Here is a 17,110-nt window from a genome sequence, read left to right on the forward strand (position 1 = left end):
AATCACGTCGCCCAGAGTGCAGTGCACCCTACCTTAGGGCTGAGAGGACTAAGACAGGACTTGGTCAGACTTGCATGGCTTGGCTTGCGTTATGGGCTCGTTGGCACGCACTTGGGATCCGGACACAGTGGTCTCTCAGCGAATGGCCAGCTGGAGCATTATCGGGGTTGGCGAACCAATTGAGGCACCCTGGCCTGCACATCGCCATGCAGGTCTAGAGGACCTCGGCCGTCCAGTGCCGTGTCCCAAGTCTCACAAGTGTCCGCCCGGGGCTCTTGCAATTGGATCGTCGCTTGAGAAATGTCTCGCGGTAAGGCAACCGAATTCATCCCAGGCAGCCAGTTTCTCAATGCCACACTCCCTGCACTGGCGGGATGCAGCAGCGAAGAGTCACGAAATGCCACTCGCCGCCAAGGACACACTTGCGCGCGTGACTCCGAGACACTCGTTGCGTTCTCTGGAACAAACGAGCTGGACGGGAGAGTTGGTGCAAAGGCCAAGGATGGGATATGCCCACTTGTGTGGTGAGGGGAAGAACATCATGAGGAACTGGGTGCTTTCACACAAGCGAGATCAAATTCAGCCGGAGCCTCGTGTCCTCATTCCATGCTCTAGGCTCAAAGTCCTACCCATCCTACATGTCGGTGACACATTACAGTGCAGCTAAATCAATGTAGGGTGCGTATTGAAGGGTTACAGTAAGACACATGTAGGATCCCGGCCCCCAGACGACCAGATGAGTACGTTTACGATTTGCCGCCATATTGACCTCCCCCAAGAAGGCCCACGTCAATGCCCTGGGGGTTACCAGCTGACTGCTTTTCTATCGTTATCTGGCGGTCTCCGCTTCAGGCATGTGAAGAGGTATTAGACATCATGATTTTTCCTTTGAAGAGCAAGATACCCGCCAATGGCCCGGCACGACTTCCGATGATCTACCCCAGGGACAGACTCAATACGCCGTGTTGCGCTCAATGGGAGTGCCCGAACTAATGCCGGGTTCCGTGAGGCCCAACGAGCGAGTGGCCGCCGATCAGTTCGCTCACCATGCAGATTCAAGAGCTGTCTCATACCAGGGTAGTCGCTGGGTCACAGCGCACAGTTCTCCTTCCTGGGGGAATCCTACATGCCAACATGAAGTCATCGCAATCCTATAATTCGCCTCATTACCGACCTTGGCAATGAGTTGTGTCGAGACGAACGTCCTAGAAACGAGGTAAAGCAATCAAGCTATTATATAATTAGGTTGAGATTCGGATTCGGGTAACGTAGCATGTTTCAGGGCGCCGTGGTCATGGCACCAGCAGCTCAATTAATATAGATAACGCTGGTGAGCACTATATCTTTTGCCGTGGAGAAAGAAGCCGATTTATGGAAGAGAGAATGGAGAGAACACCACATGTTGATAAAATAAGAGCCTTAGTTGGCACTATCGTCCAGCCTGCCCGAGTTAATCGCGTGCGAGCACGGCGGTATAGCATTAATTAATAACGAAGGCATCGAGGCTTTTCCCGTCGATGTCTGTCGAGCAGGGACTTGGAAGAATATATCTAACAAGCGACCCCTGTACGTTCCGATTTCCGTTTAACAACAATCACAATCTCATGGGAGACAGCCTTCGAACATTTGGTATCGAAACTTGATACGCAACCATCAATTTTCTTGGAAATGGTATAGAAATCTAGTTTTATTCGTCACTTTACCGGGGTTCCCCGCGGCAGTGGATTGCTGGCTCCGCAAGAAGTCTTGAATCTTGGGTATATTTGCCCGACCTATATCTTGCTCTGAAAGCCATTCATGTATGAGAGGCGCCCGCTGGACCGCTTTTCTCGCAGGAGGCTCGGAGAGCCTTGCTCTCCACCGAGGCACCTCTTACTCAGGTTTGGAATTCCCGCCTCGACCGGCAGTCGTATACCTACAGCAGACGAATCCCAAGCGGGTGCGACGGCTCGTTCGGCAACCGTTGGTCATGCCGTGTAAGCAGCCCCACGGGAGCCACGACTAAGGCAGCCGTGATTCGGAATTTGATACTTCGCTTTCGGTAAGTGCAAGGCTTTCCCATCTTGAATGCAGGGCTGGGAGAAGCTGGGTCAAGGTCAGGTGCTTGTCTTCAGGGAGGGTCGCATCGTATTTAAGGGTCTTGCAGGACCCTGGAGGACCCTGAGGAAGATATTTGTAGTCACGTCATCGTAATTGTAGACCTTTTGATCGATTTGGTTCTGCTCAGTCCGCCATTACGAGAACACTTGGAACTCGAAGGTCGAAATCAGTGATCACAATAGCCTGTATTCCAATTGTTGCCGAGAGAAGCGAATCGTAGCGAACAGTTAATTTTGATCTTCCCAAAAGCAGCCGTTGAAGACCGTTGAATACAACAGGACAGAAACTCAGAAATAGAAAATAATGGATTCAGACAAGGTCGACATGAAAATGCCACAAGAGCCGGCTCCGGTGACGCTTCAGAAACCCCACCTCACCGACGAGCAACCGGTAAGTGTACCCGACAGCGATCTTAGCCGGCAACATGTCGTCCCGAACGGGGCAGAACATAGATATGTTGCCATTCTGAGGAACTTGTTATTAATGACATTGGTGATGGTTTTAGGCCCCGGAGCAGCCGATGACGATGACACTGCGCGGAGGTGATGATGGCATTGACAGCGGCGTGAGTAGCTAAATCTAAGAAAAGAGCTCATAACATGTGCTGACATTCGGTGATACAGGATATATGTTGTGGACTGTGTGCCATCTGTAGTGCCTTCGCTTGCTATGAGTGTTGCAAGTGTTGCTGTTAAATACGTGATGGGTTACGGAGTCGCGCACTTTCTTCCTTATTCTCGAGTTATCTGGGACTGAGCAATGGCGAGATTTACAAACGGTATCATGACCTAATGGCGGCATGAATGATTTATGTTTAATGTGAATGCGATATTTTATCAATTGAGGCTGGTCTTCCTCAAACAAAACGAATTAACTTGCTTTGCATTTCTGGAGAGGTCTTATTTAAAAGAAGCAAAGAGATCCGATATCAACAATTAAAGCTTCCCTCTGACCTAGTATTCGAGGGATAACTTCTGTCAATAAAAATTCTTAGGACAACTCTCCACTGCTGTAATGTCTGGTTTATTGTGTTCATCGGAGTTGCGGTGTCACTTCCGACTGTTGACGGATGTATGACGTTGAGATACCTTCACACGATGACTAGCCAAGAAGACAACCCTTTCCGTCGAGTAGATTTAAGATTAGCCCTCAACTAAATCATGGCAGCAACGGCTTCATGTTTCGAGGGCTAATGCAGGGGCAAGCAGCGTCTAAAGTGTGGAAGGCTGATGATCACTTTCATGGAAGCTTGTTTCAGCCTCTGCAGCAGAATGTCATGGCTGGCTACCATACCTATACCAACCCTCTCACCTGTCACAGCGAGGGATAGCAAGACATACAATAAGTTTGACTCATCCATATTCAAAAGAATTATTATGCCAAATGGATACATTTAACTTTCCGATACGGATTTGATCCGTTTGTGAAGACACTTTCCAGCCCAGGAAACCAAAAGCAGAACTCATAATAACATCATCTAAAGGAAACGGTAGGCGCTCTCACGCCTTCGCATTCTTCTCTGTTTCTGTTTTGATGCGTTCTCCCAAAGTGGGGTTTACTCTGGTAAACATCTCGTACGTCCGGTTGCGTGTTGCTTCGTGAGCGGCGCTGAGGTGGCCAGCGACATTGTGGACGAAGTTGTCCTGCTGGCCAGGAGTTCTACCGAGAACCTCCCAGAGGCCATTGGCTTGCACATAATCGTCTGGAGTGATCTCGCCGAAAAGGGCAGTTGTGGCCTCGCCGGTCCATTGCTCATGAGCGACAGTCGGCTTGACAGGTTTGTAAGTCAGTGGCCGGTAGCTGCTCGGGTAGTTGGGATTGGCTCCATAGTTGCCGTTTACAGCCATCGCACCGTCACGTTGGAAGGGGTTGAAGGCTCTTAGAGGTGCATTTACAGGTATTTGCTGGTAGTTGACGCCGAGACGGTGACGGTGGGTGTCGGGATAGGAGAACAAACGGGACTGGAGAACAGGGTCGGCAGACGGCTCGATACCTGGCACCAAGTGTGAGGGCGAGAATGCAGCTTGTTCAATCTCGGCAAAGTAGTTCTCCGCGTTCTTGTTGAGAGTGAACTTGCCAAATCGGCGGAGAGGCACTTCCTTCTGTGGCCAGACCTTGGTCAGATCGAAAATGTTCCAGCGGAACTTCTGAGCCTGCTCCGGAGTGAGGACCTGAACATAAGCGGTCCAGCTGGGATATTCGCCGCGCTGAATTGCTTCGAAGAGATCCTGGGTGTGCCAATCGGGATTCTCTGATGCCATCTTGCCGGCTTCCTCGTTGTTGAAAGTCTTGCTGCCTTGGTCTGTCTTGAAATGAATCTGAACATAAACGAAGGACCCATCAGGTTTTGTAAATTTGAAGGTGTGACCAGAGTAGCCATTCATATGTCTGTAAGAGTAGGGAGTCCCTCGATCAGAAAAGAGGACCATAACTTGGTGTATAGACTCCTGATGGGTTGAGAGATAATCCCAAAACCTTGGGCTTGTTAGTGGATGATACCCTTCAGGTTCGGTGTTTCAGCTTACATCGTGGCATCCTTGAGGTTGGTTTGTGGATTCCGCTTTTGAGTATGGATGAACAACGGGAAGTTCGACGGATCGCGCAAGAAGAAGACTGGTGTATTGTTACAGACCAAGTCAAAATTGCCCTCTTGCGTATAGAACTTGATGGCGAACCCTGTGATAATGATCAGCCTTATACTCCTTGAGGTCAATAGCGGTTGAAACTGTACCCCTGGGATCACGAGCTGAGTCGGGCGAGCCTTTCTCGCCTCCGACTGTAGAGAACCTTACGGCCAATGGGGTCTTCTTGCCAACTCCATTGAATAGGTCGGCAGATGTTAGGTCACTGATATCGTCGGTAAGCTCAAACTAATGAGAAAGCATTTCGTCAGCAACTATAAGAATCACGCGTGCATGTGAGGGTCTTACCTCTCCATATGCGCCAGCACCCTTTGCGTGGACAACACGTTCAGGAATCCGTTCACGATCAAAGTGAGCAAGCAAGTCAATCAAATGGAAGTCTTGCAGGAGTAAAGGAGCTGGTCCGCCGGATCCAATTCGTTGCCACGAAGACGGATTCTCAACAGGACAGCCATTGCTGGTTGTGTACACCGGCTTCTCGTTGTACTGATAAGTAGAGGCAGGTTTGTCGTCAGCAACCATGTTGAAGACGGGAGCGTGAGAAGTCTCGGTTTATGTTGGCTCTAATAAGCAAGGACAAGAGCAGGGCTGGGGATCAGAAACAAAAATCCTCGCAAATATAAGACGGAAGGGGAGATCAAGAAAAGGAGGAAAATGTAAACGAACGCCGAGCATGAGAGCCATGGTACATATATATAAGCACCCACAGAGCTTTCTAACATTCTCCCACTTACATCTCTTACCTCGTGCTCACGCTATAAACTACGAGCATGGAAAGACAACGGCCCTGACGTATTTAGCTCAACCTCAATAGTGTGTACATCCGCGGGAACTGTGGGTAGTAGTTCTTAGGTGGGGATGAGCCAATGGCACGGATGGTAAATGCAAGCCGCTAAGAGTGTCAAGGGGCCATAGTCGCAAAGATCGGCCAAGCGGTGATGCGGAGCTACGGATGTACTTCCACGGGCACTTTGTGGATGACATTCAGTCTGGTCAGCTCATAGGGCTACGTAGTTTTGTGGCCGGGGTCTCGGTAAGTACCAAAGACAAGTACAAAGGACAGGAGTCTACTCAGTTGTCCGAAACTCGGGAACCCTGATGTATCGGCAATCACTTACCTTGCCTGTGGAGGTGACTCAAAGGTTGGTTCATTCGATAGATGAAAACTGCCATTTCATTACTGTAAGCTGAGAAATCAGGAAAGAGTATCTCGGCGTATCAGAAGGCTTGTCACCCTTCGGGGTTTGCTCTTCTGCAAAGTTAAACACTTCATATGCTATCGAGAACACCATGAAACGCGAATAATGCGGAGAAATAACACCACCATGAGAGTTTGAGACAGGGATTGTGCAGTTCGGCTTCGGATATGTCTGGTGTTCGATGGTACGAGTAGAGACAACATCGGAACTCTGTATCGATGGTATCTACCTGCCTTGGATACTATTCAGCTAGATGAGCACGCGGCATCTCTCCGCTGGACCCGCAACTGACTCGAACGAAAAGGTTGCAGCCAGGCCAGATTGAGGTGACGGAGCATAACGGACATTATTCATGAGGACAGTCAATGTAGCTCTCCAAGTATGTTTTGAACGGGGAGACGGATCTCCCTAAGAAGGGAAAGGTGTAAACTGCCTGCTGTCGCTCAGTAAGGACACTGGCGCCCTTCATCCCACGCTAAACCAGCCCTGCAAGACTGTTACAGACCGATAGGAGCCATCTTTTTAGCAATACTAAGTCCCTACTGGCCACACCAGCTGATGACATCAGTGATTAGAATTTGTGCCCTTTGGCAGTCTAAAGAAAGATCTCTAAAACTTCCAAAACTCTCCAGACAGATCCAAACCCTTCATAAGTTCGGGAAGTGACTATCGGTACATACTGCTACATGATGGCCACAATTGAAGGTACCTGACATTTCCGAAATACGGAAGTCATGCTCGACTTGCCTGTGAGCTTTCAGAGGTACAAGCCTTTCTTGCGGTATTGCTACAATTTCCGCCGATTTCGACGGCTTCGTCTCTTCAACTTGTCGGAAAACCGAGCTAAGCACCGCTTGGAACTCGTCGATCTCAGGCCGTCGGGTGACCCGAGGGGACACAACCTTGATGACTTACACTGATTCCTCGTGGGAGTGGGCCCGATGTCGAACCAGAATCCGCGTTGCAATTGAGGACTATAAGCACGGCGGGCCAGGCCAAGAATGCCTACTCATGATCACTTCCCGAAGTCAGGCCGTCTCCGTCCACCTCGTCGCCTTATCATCAGCTAAATCGGCTTGAAACTTCTAGTCGCAATGTCTGAGTGAGTCAATTATGACATCTTCGATGCCAATTAGTGATCTTTGACTGGCAGGAGGATATGCAGGCTGCTTTTACGAACTGCCGTCCACCGGAACCGGCCTGCATGATGAGACGCGGATGCCTCGGACACGACAAACTTGGCAGGTGTCGCGCGTCCTTTGATACCCGTGGTAGCCACGTGTGCACGTGGTCTGCATCTTCCCCTGGAAATGTCATGAACAGGTGGATTGCCTCCAATTATTGTATTGCATGGCCAACGTCAACCCAGCGACACTATAGGGAGGAAACGCATCCTCTCGTAGACCGATGTAAAGCGAGTCCCGGGGATGCCACCATTGCCTTCCGCTCACCTGATGTAGTAACTCTTGACGTAAGACCATCTTAAGTTCTGCTATATTGAGTGAGGAGAGCACGTCGCTGGGTGGGGAAAGCCGTTACAAGGCTGCACTCGAGGAGATACCAGCAAGAACAAGGTAGTCTCCAATGATTACACTTCGCAGAGCTGAGAGGTGTCTGCAAGTGGTAGGAGGGTGCTCTGCATGAGAATCAAACGAGCCATACCACACTGATCACAAGCCATGCCAGTTGAGTCTAGCGCGAGGACACATAGGTATAGACGTTCATTCCATTCGGCGACTCTAATTAAAGCTTGATACGTATAAGCTTGTGTGTGTATATATATATATATATATATGTAAAGGCCATTCCAACCTGCTGTAATGTATATGCTCGTCGACTATGAGCACATGTCGATTAATCCAGACGCAATCCATGCCTGCCTCAAAACGCCAATGCTGAGCACAACTTTGCTTCCTCTGTCGAGGATTGCATTCTACCCAAACGGGAAGAAAAAGGGTAATTGGTTAAGGTCCGTTGTACATGGGAAGGGTTTTTCGCTGCGCCGAAAATGCCAGTCACTTAATCTTGCGATACCGTTTGCTGCGCATCTTATTAGCACCAAGCACATCCAAACATAACATGCAGGAAGCATGCTTATCAAGACGAGACTCACCACCAACCAGTCCATACCCTCGTTGACACCGCTGCCGTCCACCGCTGAGCATGCCATGATGCTCCAGTTCCTATCTCTTAGTTCGCCGAGCCGCAGGGCTTGAGAAATATCGCCTGCGCCCTTTGCGCCGGGCTGATCTTGCTTGTTTGCGAAGACGAGAAGCGCGGCGTCCTTTAGCTCTTCTTCGTTGAGCATTGCAGCTAGCTCATCGGCGGCGGTTTGTAGACGCTCGATATCAGTAGAGTCGACGACGAAAATGACAGCCGCAGTGTTGGCATAGTAGCATCTCCAGTATGGCCTGATACTCGTCTGGCCACCGAGATCCTATACACATGGTTGCTTAGCTTAGTAGGTTCCACTAGGTCGCCATGGTATCCTCAACATACCCAGACATTGAAGTTGAGATTCTTGTATGTAACTGATTCCACGTTGAACCCAATCGTAGGTATCGTTGTGACCACTTCTCCTATCTGCGGGCTGCGTTAGTCGATGCCATGGTCGGGAAGAGTTCGTGAAGCAGACGGGCGGACCTTCAGTCTGTAAAGCAACGTCGTTTTGCCGGCGTTATCCTTGACACCGTGTCAGCAATGCGGGCGACATGCGCTTTTGACCTGGGCAAAAGAAACGCACAAGTCCCAGGATCAGTATCCTTATTTCCTTCTTCGCCCACAGCAGGCCGGACAGCCATGACATGCCCTGACCCATCTTGACAGCTTGTACCTAGTTTGAGATAGCGCCCGACGCCCCCAAGTGGACAAAACAGCCTTCGTTCTCTTAGTGGTCGTAAACAAGGGAATAAGTCGATCGCGGGAAAAACCAAGCCTTCCCAAAACGCCCCGGGTGATGATATTCGTAAATGCGCAGAACCGTTTAGAGCTTCGTTGGTCTCGTGGCAAAGGGTCGAAAAGTGATTTCTAAGAAATCTAAGACGCAGGACTGCGGACAGGGGTTCCATTCAAGAAAGAGGGCAGTGCCTAGCCCAGATCCCCGGCCGCTTCAACGCAGCTGCCGACCCGGCAAGATCGGCTGCCAGATTACCTAAGTCAAAGCGCGTCTTTATTGACGCCATAATATCCAGGCAGCTAGTCAGAGAAACAGCCACGCAGCCTTTCAGGTTAACCCACCTTTAAGCCACAGCAAGCTAGTCTCCACGTGACAGCCAGATTTGTGTGCTAGCCTTTACGAAATTTTGGTGCGGCTAGCAAAAATCCAACTTCCTCACTGTCACTTGTCAAAGCAAAGATCACGACTCGACATCGACAACCACAGTCAAAATGCCGGTACGTACGAAGAAGTCTGGGACGCCGCATACCACTCGAGTCTGGCAGACGGTTCATCGACCTCGACGAACGGGTTCTTCGGCGACCGTCTGCGGATGAGAGCCGGGTGTAAAATACGGGCGGGTACTGAAGCATGATGGAAACGAGGGGCTGACAGATTATCACGAACAGAGCCACAAGTCTTTCCGCACGAAGCAGAAGCTCGCCAAGGCGCAGAAGCAGAACCGACCGATCCCTCAATGGATCCGTCTCCGAACTGGTAACACCATCAGGTACGAAACGCTCCACGAATCGAGAATCCTGCGACCGGCCAGCACATTGATGATGGTCACGCCTTTTCCCACGAGAGGGACAGACTGTCACGGCGCTGCGCAACGAGGACACATTGTATTCCCGCAAGAAAATCCCGTACTGACCAGGTCATGTGAACAGATACAACGCCAAGAGAAGGCACTGGCGCAAGACTCGTCTCGGCATCTAGATGCACTGTCTCGCCGCGGCCGTTTCCCTTTTTCTCTCAACGATATCATTTCAATCAAACGCCCATCTGCTGCCCTCCGCTGTGATGGAGAGGCATGCGCAACGGGCTTGGGGGACCATGAGGAACGACTGAGGGAGTCTTATGGACAACGTGGTCTGGAGCGGAGTCTCGCTGGTTACTTGGTCTTAGAGTCATTGCATTTAGGTCTCAGGGATTCAAAATGAGAACAAGCATTTGATGCACAACAATCTGCTGAAGAGTCTCCATGTCATGCTGCGTCCGTGCCGTAGTGTGGTGTTGCTTAATGTGACCGTGACTCTTTGCTCATGCCTACGCTGTGTTGTTAATCCAAATTCTGATTGTGTCGACTTCTTGATGAACCGCCTTGCGTCTAGACTTTGGCAGTTCTGGTACGCAATGGAAAGGGCCGATGTGATGGTCAACTGTATACGCAAGAAGAATTGGGCGACACTGCATCGGAAGTCACAAAAGTAATTCACGAATGAAGCATATAAATAAACACACGGGCTTGCCCAACGTAGAAAGTCTATTAGACCGGAAAATAACCGAGGCTCAATCCTTCCGAGGCCGTTAAGTAAGCCTACGTATTTCACTGACCATCTCACATCCACAGTTGTGAAGTCTGCGAGAAGAGATTGTGGATGGACAAAGCAATTCCTTGCCGAATGGCCAACCGTAATCAGATTCCACCGTTCCAATAGTAAGCCAAAGCAGAGGATCAACGCCTTCCTGATGCCATAAAAAGAAGCCGCCACGAGAGGCGGGAAACTGGTGAAACGAGCAAGCCGTAGGGGTAGTCACACGTGCATGCTCCGTATGGGAAGAGTGAGGGCGGGTGACGTTTAACGATCCTCGGCCCACTCGTTCTCGCGACGAATCTGCTCCTCCTCCTCGGGGGTGAAGTCGTTGGTGATGTTGAAGGTCTTGCGGATCTCCTCGGGGGACTTGCCCTTGATCATGTTGGCGACAGTCTTGCAGCCAACGTCCAGCAGGGGCTTGATGTCGAGGTAGTTGGAGGCTAGGATGATCTCGAACAGCATCTCCTGGTCAACCTGCATGAACTTCTGATCCCACTCCTCAATGTCGGTGGTCTTCTTGCGGTTGTCGTTCTCCTCGTCGGCAGTGGGGAGGGGGTCGTTGCGGTGGTGCTCGCACCACTCGATGACCTTGCGCAGAACAGCCTCGTTGACCTGAAGATCGAAATCAGCAAAGGAGCTACGTCTGAAGGAGCTTGAGAAATAAACTCACGTTGGGAATGGGGATCGGATTGGAACCAATAGCTTCCTCGCCTAGATCGTCGATCATGTTCTTGAGGAGCATGGAACGCTCTGCGACGGCACGGTCGACTTCGATGGAAGCACCATCGTTGCTGGTCAGAATGACCTTTTGCATCTTAGCTTCAGACATTGTGATGAGAATGTGATGTTCGGGATTTGTTGTTTTCGTGAGGGTGCTTGGAAAGACTAGGGTGATCTGTGAGGACCTGGATGGAGGCGAAGTCTGCCGCTGATGTCAGAAACTGTCCAGAAGGAGGGGTGTGAGCGGCGCGAATAGAGAAGCTGCAAAGAAAAGAGGTGCAGAAAAGGAAAGGAAAATCGTCTGCCAGTTCTTAAGTAGTGGGGAGAGATCGTACCTGTGTTCTGCCTGTTAAACCTAACGGAGATGGGACGAAGCGTTCTTGTCTGTTGGCGACGGTGACGCTGCTTTGAGGTACGAGAGTCAGAGTGGGATGGACAATGGCGGAGAACCAGCTGAAGGCAGAACAGCGACTGCTGTGCCGCCAAGCGCAGTTGATTGGTGGAGGGGGAATGGAGAAGTGGGCCTGGCTGGTTGGTGCCTGCAGTCTGGATGGGTAGGTTTGGCAGAAAGTCAAACGAAAGCGCAGGCACAAACACAGCTGTTCCTAGCCGCTAAGTCCTATAGAATCCTCAAAGCCAGCTCTAGAAATGAAAGGTAGGACAAAGATCGGTGGCTGGTTGGCGGGCTGTCATAAGATGGACAAGGAAATATAGCGAATTCGAGATGCAGGAGAGACCAAAACTGATCACACTCACCTAGTCGGACTTCTTGGTAGGTGATTAGCAGGGAGCAGTTACCACGCAAGTAATCTTTCGGCCTTCTTGATCGCGGAATGCTGCGTCAGTAGGTAGTAGCTCACAATACCCCATGGGAGAGGATTTTTGTGTGCAAAGTTTGTGGTTGATCCAAAACTCTTTGATGATGGTACCCGTGGCTTAGGAAGAATTTGAACCTCTTTGTGTAGGTAACCTTCACAGAAAGGCATGGGAGAGGGCAGAATCCAGTGACTGAACAAGCTAGGACCGCTACACAGTGCTCCTCCGCCGGGGTAATAAAGAAGAATTCTTGAAGGGTGACGATACTCAATGCTAAGAGTAGTAATACTCATCAAGCTCTCGAATATTCTGCGGTTTTATTACTATGGGGCTATCAACTTCTACAAAGAGAGTAATGCCTTGTTGAAGAGGTAGTGGTACCCTTAGCGAACTAACATGTATTAGCATGGTGAAGTAGTAAGATATGTATTTTCAGGAAACAAAATGAATATGATGCAAGCCTATGTTTATCAGGGAACTATAAGTCTTTACGTGACTAAAAAAAACCACCTAGTTGTTGACGAGGTGGGCTTCCATCATGGCAGTCTTCATCTGAACTCTCCACTAGGCCACAGTGGAACTCATAGGCAATATCACATAGCTAACTTCCGGATGCATGCTTCGAAACGATGTATCTTGGATCTGCATGTAGAGAGGAAGAGCCAATACATGCATTAGTTGCCAATGGACGAGCCGTTTAGTGCTGGCACCGAAGGCGAGATGTCGTAGAGAGGCTTGAGAGAGGGGATATCGCAAAGCTATGACATAGGTCTTCTCTGATCGGAATTGGCTTGGTTAGATGTCCTTCCTCAAGCCTGTCTTCGAACTAAGGCACCTTAGGGTGTGCCTTATTGTCATAGCAATATGAAGAGGAGCCTTGATGCACCGTAGTCTCCAAAGAAGCGACTTGATATTGACGAGTCGTCAATGTCTTTCGAGGCATGGAAACCGCCCATGCCCATGGTTGTGTCATGTCATAACTGGGCAGGCAATCTGCCTGGCCAAGGTGCGGCAGTCAAACAGCCCGACCCAGCGCTACGGGTTGGGCCTAAATAAAGGGTCAATGCAAGGTCCCCGGCCTGGGTGCTAGCAAGCTAATTACCAAAAGCGAGCCTTGTGGGCCGTCGACCTGCCCATCATCTCTGCTGCAAGTGCGCTGGTTCAGTGGGCTGCCGGAATTTACGGGGTTTGCTTAGTGGTAATTGATTGCTGATAAACACATTTACCCCTGTACCCTGCAAGGGAGGCAGCTTTGCAATAACGGCGCGGCGGTCCAGCATCGACAGTTGACCAGCCCATGTGGCCAGCCTGGTCTCGAGAGCGAGCTACCACCTGCCTTACGGTGCTCCTTTACCAGCCCATCCATCCATCCATCCCGCCCCAGGGAAAAAAATCATAATAATAATAACACAGGAATAATCTCCTTTTGCTCTCGACAGCCTCACCCCCCTTCCTTTCCCTTCTCTTCTTTTTCGCCTTCGACCATGCCACACGTTTTCCCGTCATCCTCGAACTTGGATGCCCATCTCGAATCCCAACGTGTGGTCCAGCCTGCCAAATGCTTGAGCTACCACCCGTAGGAAGAAAACGGCCAGACCAAAATGTGGCGGCGTACCTATCTACTCCTCGTCCTTGTCCGGCTATGGTTTGCTTTGTCGCCTAGCTACCTACATCCGGATGAAAACTTCCAAGGCCCAGAAGTGATTGCCGGTAAGACAGATTCCCTTTGTTGTATTCTGCACCCGTGTTTGCTGGACCGGGTGGAGGCTGGGGACGCTGCGACCCCGTATGAGTCGCATACGCGCCACGAGTCCTGATGGAATTACACTGCGCATGTCTCCATACAGATCTTGGTTTTAGCTGTTGCGCCGAGAAGGAAACACGAGACTGACCGCGCTCTTTGCCTACAGGAGAAATTTACAAATACCCTGTCCGACACACATGGGAGTTCACAAGCGACAACCCTATCCGGAGCGTTTTCCCTCTATGGCCTGTCTACGGACTTCCGATGCTGCTTTTGCGATGGCTGTGGATAGGGAACGGGAAAGATGGCGAAATCCCACCGATCGCTGTCTTCTGGACGCTCCGGATTCTTATGTTCATCCTCAGCTTCGTCTTGGAAGACTGGGCAATCTATGAGCTTGTGCAGAGCCCGCGGCAACGACGCGTCGCAATGCTGCTAGTCGCTTCGTCATACGTTACCTGGACGTATCAGACGCATACTTTTTCAAATGCTGTGGAAACTCTGGTTGTCGCGTGGAGCTTGGTATTGATAGAACGCATTGTCGCGATTCCTACAGGCTTGGTATGTCTACCAGCGCTCGCGCCGACGTTGCTGTTTGCTGATCTGTTCTAGCATGGCACCTCGCTTTTGGCGCCTACTATACTCGGTATCGTCGTTGTGTTTGGAATCTTCAACAGAATTACATTCCCAGCCTTTCTCTTAATTCCTGGGGTTCGACTTGTGCCTCACTTCTGGAGCAGGTTTGTGCTTCTTGCGATTCCCATAGAGCTCATCCGCTGATATTTCATACAAAAGGCCGTTGTCCTTGGGCGTACTGGTCCTATCTGCGCTCTGCACTACTATAATTGCTATATCGCTTGATACCGTGTTCTACACACCTTACCCGATTACTTGGCTCAATCTCGTCCGCCACCCTGTCATCACACCCCTGAACAATCTAATGTACAACATTTCTCCGGCCAACTTGGCGCAGCATGGACTCCATCCTTGGTACCAGCATCTTCTAGTGAATCTCCCTCAACTCATCGGGCCGGTTACTGTTTTGCTATTCACTCAGCCGGGTCTATCGCTGAGATTATACTCGGCCATATCTGGAATCTCTGTACTCTCTATATTCCAGCACCAAGAAGCGCGCTTCTTGTTACCCACAATTCCTCTGATTTTGTCATCTGTGCGACTCCCGAAACAGCAAAATGCATTGCGCCTTTGGGTGGCGTCTTGGATTGCCTTTAATCTGATCTTTGGAGTGCTCATGGGTATTTATCACCAGGGTGGAATAGTTCCTGCCCAGGTATTCATGAGCAAACAGCCTGACGCGACAAGGGCAATTTGGTGGAAGACCTATATGCCACCAATCTGGTTGCTGAATGGAAAGAACGAAGTTCTCGAGACGCGCGATGTGATGGGCCTGGACGGCGAGTCTTTACTCACAGAACTTGATAAGATCGCGACTTGCGACACACCGGCGGACAGGAGGAACCAGGAGTATCTGAAGGAGACAAATGGGACCTACCTGATCGCGCCGTTATCAGCCGCGTGGCTGGACCCCTATTTGTCAAATAAGGGCCTGGAGGGCTTGCGATTCCGCGAGGTATGGAGGCATAGGCATCATCTAAACTTGGATGATTTGGACTTTGGAGAGGACGGCGTTTGGGGCACACTGAGCAGGGTCATAGGCAGGCGAGGTCTGGCAGCTTGGCGAGTGACCAAAAGCTGCGCCGGCAAAAGGCGCTGATAGATTCTTTTTCTCGAATGATACCCCTAATTCACGCTTCTTAAAGTTCTGTGATGCCTGTATGTGATCTCCAACTTGGCTTTGCTTGTCTCACCAAGCGGCACGCGCCGGGGGGTCTACTGCCTGCCGGTAAATGTGGGTGCTTGATGAGCTAACCACCAATCGTGCCTTGCCAGTTAGCTGCCGATGACCATCGGACTGCATGACATTTTCGACAGCTTCAATTGACTTCTCGGTCCACCTCGCTACACTCACTCACCGTGTCCGAATTGTCACCGCGCCCAACCTGCTGAACTAAACATTGCATCGCACATATCATCATGGGTGGCCTCAACTTAGAAGTTTTCAAGGTAAGGATACACGGCGACTCATTTATTATCGGCAAGTGGTCTGATCTCTCTTCACAGTTTGGCATGTACGTCATGTTTCCTATTGGGATCATGTACTACTTCGGCACGAACCTCGACAACCGATTCGCAGTTCCAGACTTCTGGCCGAAACCCGAGCAGGCGAACAAGGTGCCGTTGGAGAGGGACGAGATCCACGCTGAGCTGGAGAGACTGAGGGCCCGAAGACTCTTCGTCAGGGACAGAAGATTGGCAGAGGAGGCAAGGCAACAGCAGCTGCAGGCACAGGCGCAAGCGCAAGATCAAAATGACTCCCAGTCATAGGCGAGCAACCGTTGCGAGAAGATTCTGTAGGATTTGTGATGCGCAACACTGGCGTTCGGGCTTGGAAAAGATAGGGCGGCACATCCGGCGTTATGATGGCTCGGATCTCCGCTCTTTGGCATTCGATATGAGATGAATTTGAGGAATACAGTTATTGTACAACAAGGGTATATGTACACTATGTATTTACATGTCCAGATTGTCCTCCAACTTAGCCCATTCTTCTTCGGGCACATTCCCTCGCGAGGCATTGGAGTATACGGCCTGCACGTCTGGAAAATCCTGCAGAGCGGCGACGAGGTCGGCCAATTTCTTCAGATCGTCCATTGAGTCGATTTGCGCTTGTGTTCCCTCGTTCGCAGACCATATGATCTCAGAATTTAGCACCTTCAAATCGAAACGCTTTCCCACGCTCTGCGCTATCTGCATGGTCTGGCTCGGCTGCGTCCACACCATGATGTTGCCTTCGTCGTCTGCTTCCAGGTCCTCAGCTCCGGCCTCAATTGCCTCATCCATGATCTCGTCTATTCCCACGCCGTCTTTCTTCTCAAAGACGACACGCCCAAGCCTGGAAAAGAAGAACTCCGTGGATGCTGTCCTACCTTTGTGCTTCTTGACAATCTGGTTAAGGTCCTGTAGCGAACGAAGCCTATTGTCCGTTTCAACGTCCAGCATCAGCGCCACTGAGGGGGGCATCATGACCTCGAAGGTGATACTCTCCAGACTGGCACCCGTGGTCGACCGGCCTTGTCCGCGCGCAATGGCTTGCTCCAGAGTGTTCTTTGGCACGCCTGCTTTCTTCGCTGCCGCAATTGTGGTTGCTAATGCTGGATTGTTGTCTGGGTTTGCGCCATATACTGTAGCCTCGAGTCAACACAAAGAACGATCTGCGCATACGAGACTGCACTGACATCGTGAGTACATGGTAAGCGTTTTGGAGAATTGGCTGCGCATTGCATTCTTCTTCGCATCCTCGGCTCCCTTTGTGTGCTTGATCTTAGACCACTTAT

General features: G+C 50.6%; 5 protein-coding genes across 5 annotated transcripts; 1 reads left to right on the forward strand and 4 right to left on the reverse strand.

Moving 5' to 3' along the window:
* Positions 1 to 3,599: 3,599 nt before the first annotated feature.
* UCRPA7_2258 (putative catalase protein) lies at positions 3,600 to 5,264 on the reverse strand (the record flags this gene model as incomplete). The annotated part of the gene is made up of 4 exons (XM_007914841.1): positions 3,600 to 4,488; positions 4,626 to 4,776; positions 4,832 to 4,970; positions 5,031 to 5,264. 4 exons carry the CDS (start codon positions 5,262 to 5,264, stop codon positions 3,600 to 3,602), a joined length of 1,413 nt encoding a protein of 470 aa, XP_007913032.1.
* Positions 5,265 to 7,960: 2,696 nt separating this feature from the next.
* Positions 7,961 to 8,759, reverse strand: UCRPA7_2259 (putative adp-ribosylation factor 1 protein; the record flags this gene model as incomplete). Its single annotated transcript, XM_007914842.1, has 4 exons — positions 7,961 to 7,981; positions 8,055 to 8,378; positions 8,441 to 8,524; positions 8,685 to 8,759. 4 exons carry the CDS (start codon positions 8,757 to 8,759, stop codon positions 7,961 to 7,963), a joined length of 504 nt encoding a protein of 167 aa, XP_007913033.1.
* A 1,919-nt stretch (positions 8,760 to 10,678) lies between these two features.
* Positions 10,679 to 11,243, reverse strand: UCRPA7_2260 (putative scf complex subunit skp1 protein; the record flags this gene model as incomplete). The annotated part of the gene is made up of 2 exons (XM_007914843.1): positions 10,679 to 11,026; positions 11,085 to 11,243. The coding sequence occupies 2 exons, from the start codon at positions 11,241 to 11,243 to the stop codon at positions 10,679 to 10,681; spliced, it is 507 nt and encodes a 168-aa protein (XP_007913034.1).
* Positions 11,244 to 15,749: 4,506 nt separating this feature from the next.
* On the forward strand, positions 15,750 to 16,100 carry UCRPA7_2261 (putative mitochondrial cytochrome c oxidase assembly factor protein; the record flags this gene model as incomplete). The annotated part of the gene is made up of 2 exons (XM_007914818.1): positions 15,750 to 15,779; positions 15,837 to 16,100. 2 exons carry the CDS (start codon positions 15,750 to 15,752, stop codon positions 16,098 to 16,100), a joined length of 294 nt encoding a protein of 97 aa, XP_007913009.1.
* A 186-nt stretch (positions 16,101 to 16,286) lies between these two features.
* On the reverse strand, positions 16,287 to 17,024 carry UCRPA7_2262 (putative duf28 domain-containing protein; the record flags this gene model as incomplete). The annotated part of the gene is made up of 2 exons (XM_007914845.1): positions 16,287 to 16,957; positions 17,012 to 17,024. The coding sequence occupies 2 exons, from the start codon at positions 17,022 to 17,024 to the stop codon at positions 16,287 to 16,289; spliced, it is 684 nt and encodes a 227-aa protein (XP_007913036.1).
* Between the last annotated feature and the right edge of the window lie 86 nt (positions 17,025 to 17,110).

Source organism: Phaeoacremonium minimum (genome assembly GCF_000392275.1).
Source record: "Phaeoacremonium minimum UCRPA7 unplaced genomic scaffold PA7_03_scaffold_155, whole genome shotgun sequence".
Classification (NCBI taxonomy): domain Eukaryota; kingdom Fungi; phylum Ascomycota; class Sordariomycetes; order Togniniales; family Togniniaceae; genus Phaeoacremonium; species Phaeoacremonium minimum.